General features: G+C 29.8%; 1 protein-coding gene across 1 annotated transcript in view; it reads left to right on the top strand.

Moving 5' to 3' along the window:
- Positions 1-268: 268 nt before the first annotated feature.
- Positions 269-1,696, top strand: part of LOC108781533 (superoxide dismutase [Cu-Zn]) — a 40,455-nt gene continuing 39,027 nt past the window's right edge. The window contains exon 1 of the mRNA XM_018549510.1: positions 269-538. Within this exon, the coding sequence (XP_018405012.1) occupies positions 371-538 (168 nt within the window). The 5' untranslated portion in view covers positions 269-370. The remainder of the gene's footprint in view (positions 539-1,696) is intronic.

The following is a 1,696-nucleotide window of genomic DNA, read 5'->3' as shown; positions in this document are numbered from 1 at the left end:
TAGTTCTACCTCTATTGCTGCTACTGTAGCATCTTCTTCTTTTTCTTCTTCTTTTTTTCTCCGAGGAAAGCAGTCTTTGAAAAGCGGTGATTCCGGAGGCAGCTCCTTGATCGGTACGGCTTCGAGATTGTTATCGTGAAAAGTGAATGAATCTCGGGCTGCCAGGTCTCGTGGCAATCGAGTCGAGAAAGTGGAGGTAATACAGCAGAAAGAAGGAGGAAGGAGAAACACAGCAAGCAGATCTTGGAGTCGCCATCGAGTTCTTCTGGCCGTCAGACCTGCTTTATCTGATCGACTTGGAGGATTCCTCGCGAGGACCAAATTACTGCTAAATCTTTCCGATACGCCTTCGAAACTCCTGGCTCGAGAGATGTGGCGGCTGTCGATATTGATCGGTATGATTACAATCGCGAGAGCCGGACCGTACGACAAGACGACGGACTCGGTGAACGACAGAACTCTGTTTATTAGAAGTCTGCCGGGATATCCTGGAACTAGAAGCGATCTCTATGAAGTCTATATGGAACCATATTATTTCGTAAGTACTTAGGTTTTTTCTTTTTTATTATTGAGATATACATATATATATATATATATAATGAATTTTTATTACTTTTTATTTGATAACAGTTATTCAGACTTTCATATTATTTTTTTTCATGCAATAATTTTATTTAATCTCTAACGGAATTGTTCATTTTAATGTAATTAATGATAAAATTGGAAATCGATATTAATCGTTGCCTTTTAATTATCAAAATTATGAATTATTTTTTTATTAATATAATAAATTCTTATGTGACATTACATATTTGATTACAATTATTCAGGAACTTCCATATTTTCTTTATTTTATATATAATAATTTTATTTCACTTTTGGATTTAAAAAATGGACTTTATCACTGTGTGTATGTTATATAATTACTGATAAAATTGGAAACTGATATTAATAGTTGCTCATTAATCATAAAAATAATTATTTTATTATTACGTGATAAATTTTTATGGCATTATATTACAATTATTCAAAAACTTTTATTTTATATATATGCAACTTTTATATATTCTTCATTTTATATATGTACGCAACAATTTTATTTAATTTGAGATATCTATTAGTTTAAAAGAAAAATAAAGAAGACCTATATAATAAGATTATAATAAGTTTTTCCGCGGTAATTAGTGAAAAATAAATTTTCAATTTTAATAAATATATATATAATGTAATTAATAACTACAAATTAATTTGTAATGTTATACACATATTTAAGAAAATTTGAAAAAAAATTTGAACAAACGAGGAAAGATTACCGCCTATAACGGTTAAAGCTGGATCAAAGTGCTTATTATAATTATGCGTGAATTTTTATATACTACATATGTAGTCCCCCCATAATTGCGCGCTGATAACATTCAGATATAACGCATAAATACTACAGTAGAATTATAATATCACCGATTTTTATTTAATTAATTACAATTAAATATGAAGATAATAATTTAAAATTCCGTAAATAGATCTTTAATTTATTCTTTATATTACGAAAAATATCACATAGTTTTTTGGCGTTTCGTCCCGGTTTCCATTACTGGACTCATCAGTAAGGCATTGTAATAGAAGCCTACCTTATACGCATGTGTTAGATGTTAAGTCGAGATACTATATGAAGAAATGTACGCGTTGTATATTTCTT

This window comes from Cyphomyrmex costatus, unplaced genomic scaffold (assembly GCF_001594065.2).
Source record: "Cyphomyrmex costatus isolate MS0001 unplaced genomic scaffold, Ccosl1.0 scaffold83, whole genome shotgun sequence".
Classification (NCBI taxonomy): Eukaryota; Metazoa; Arthropoda; class Insecta; order Hymenoptera; family Formicidae; genus Cyphomyrmex; species Cyphomyrmex costatus.
Note: the sequence above shows the minus strand (reverse complement) of the source record. Positions and strands in the feature narration are given on the sequence as shown.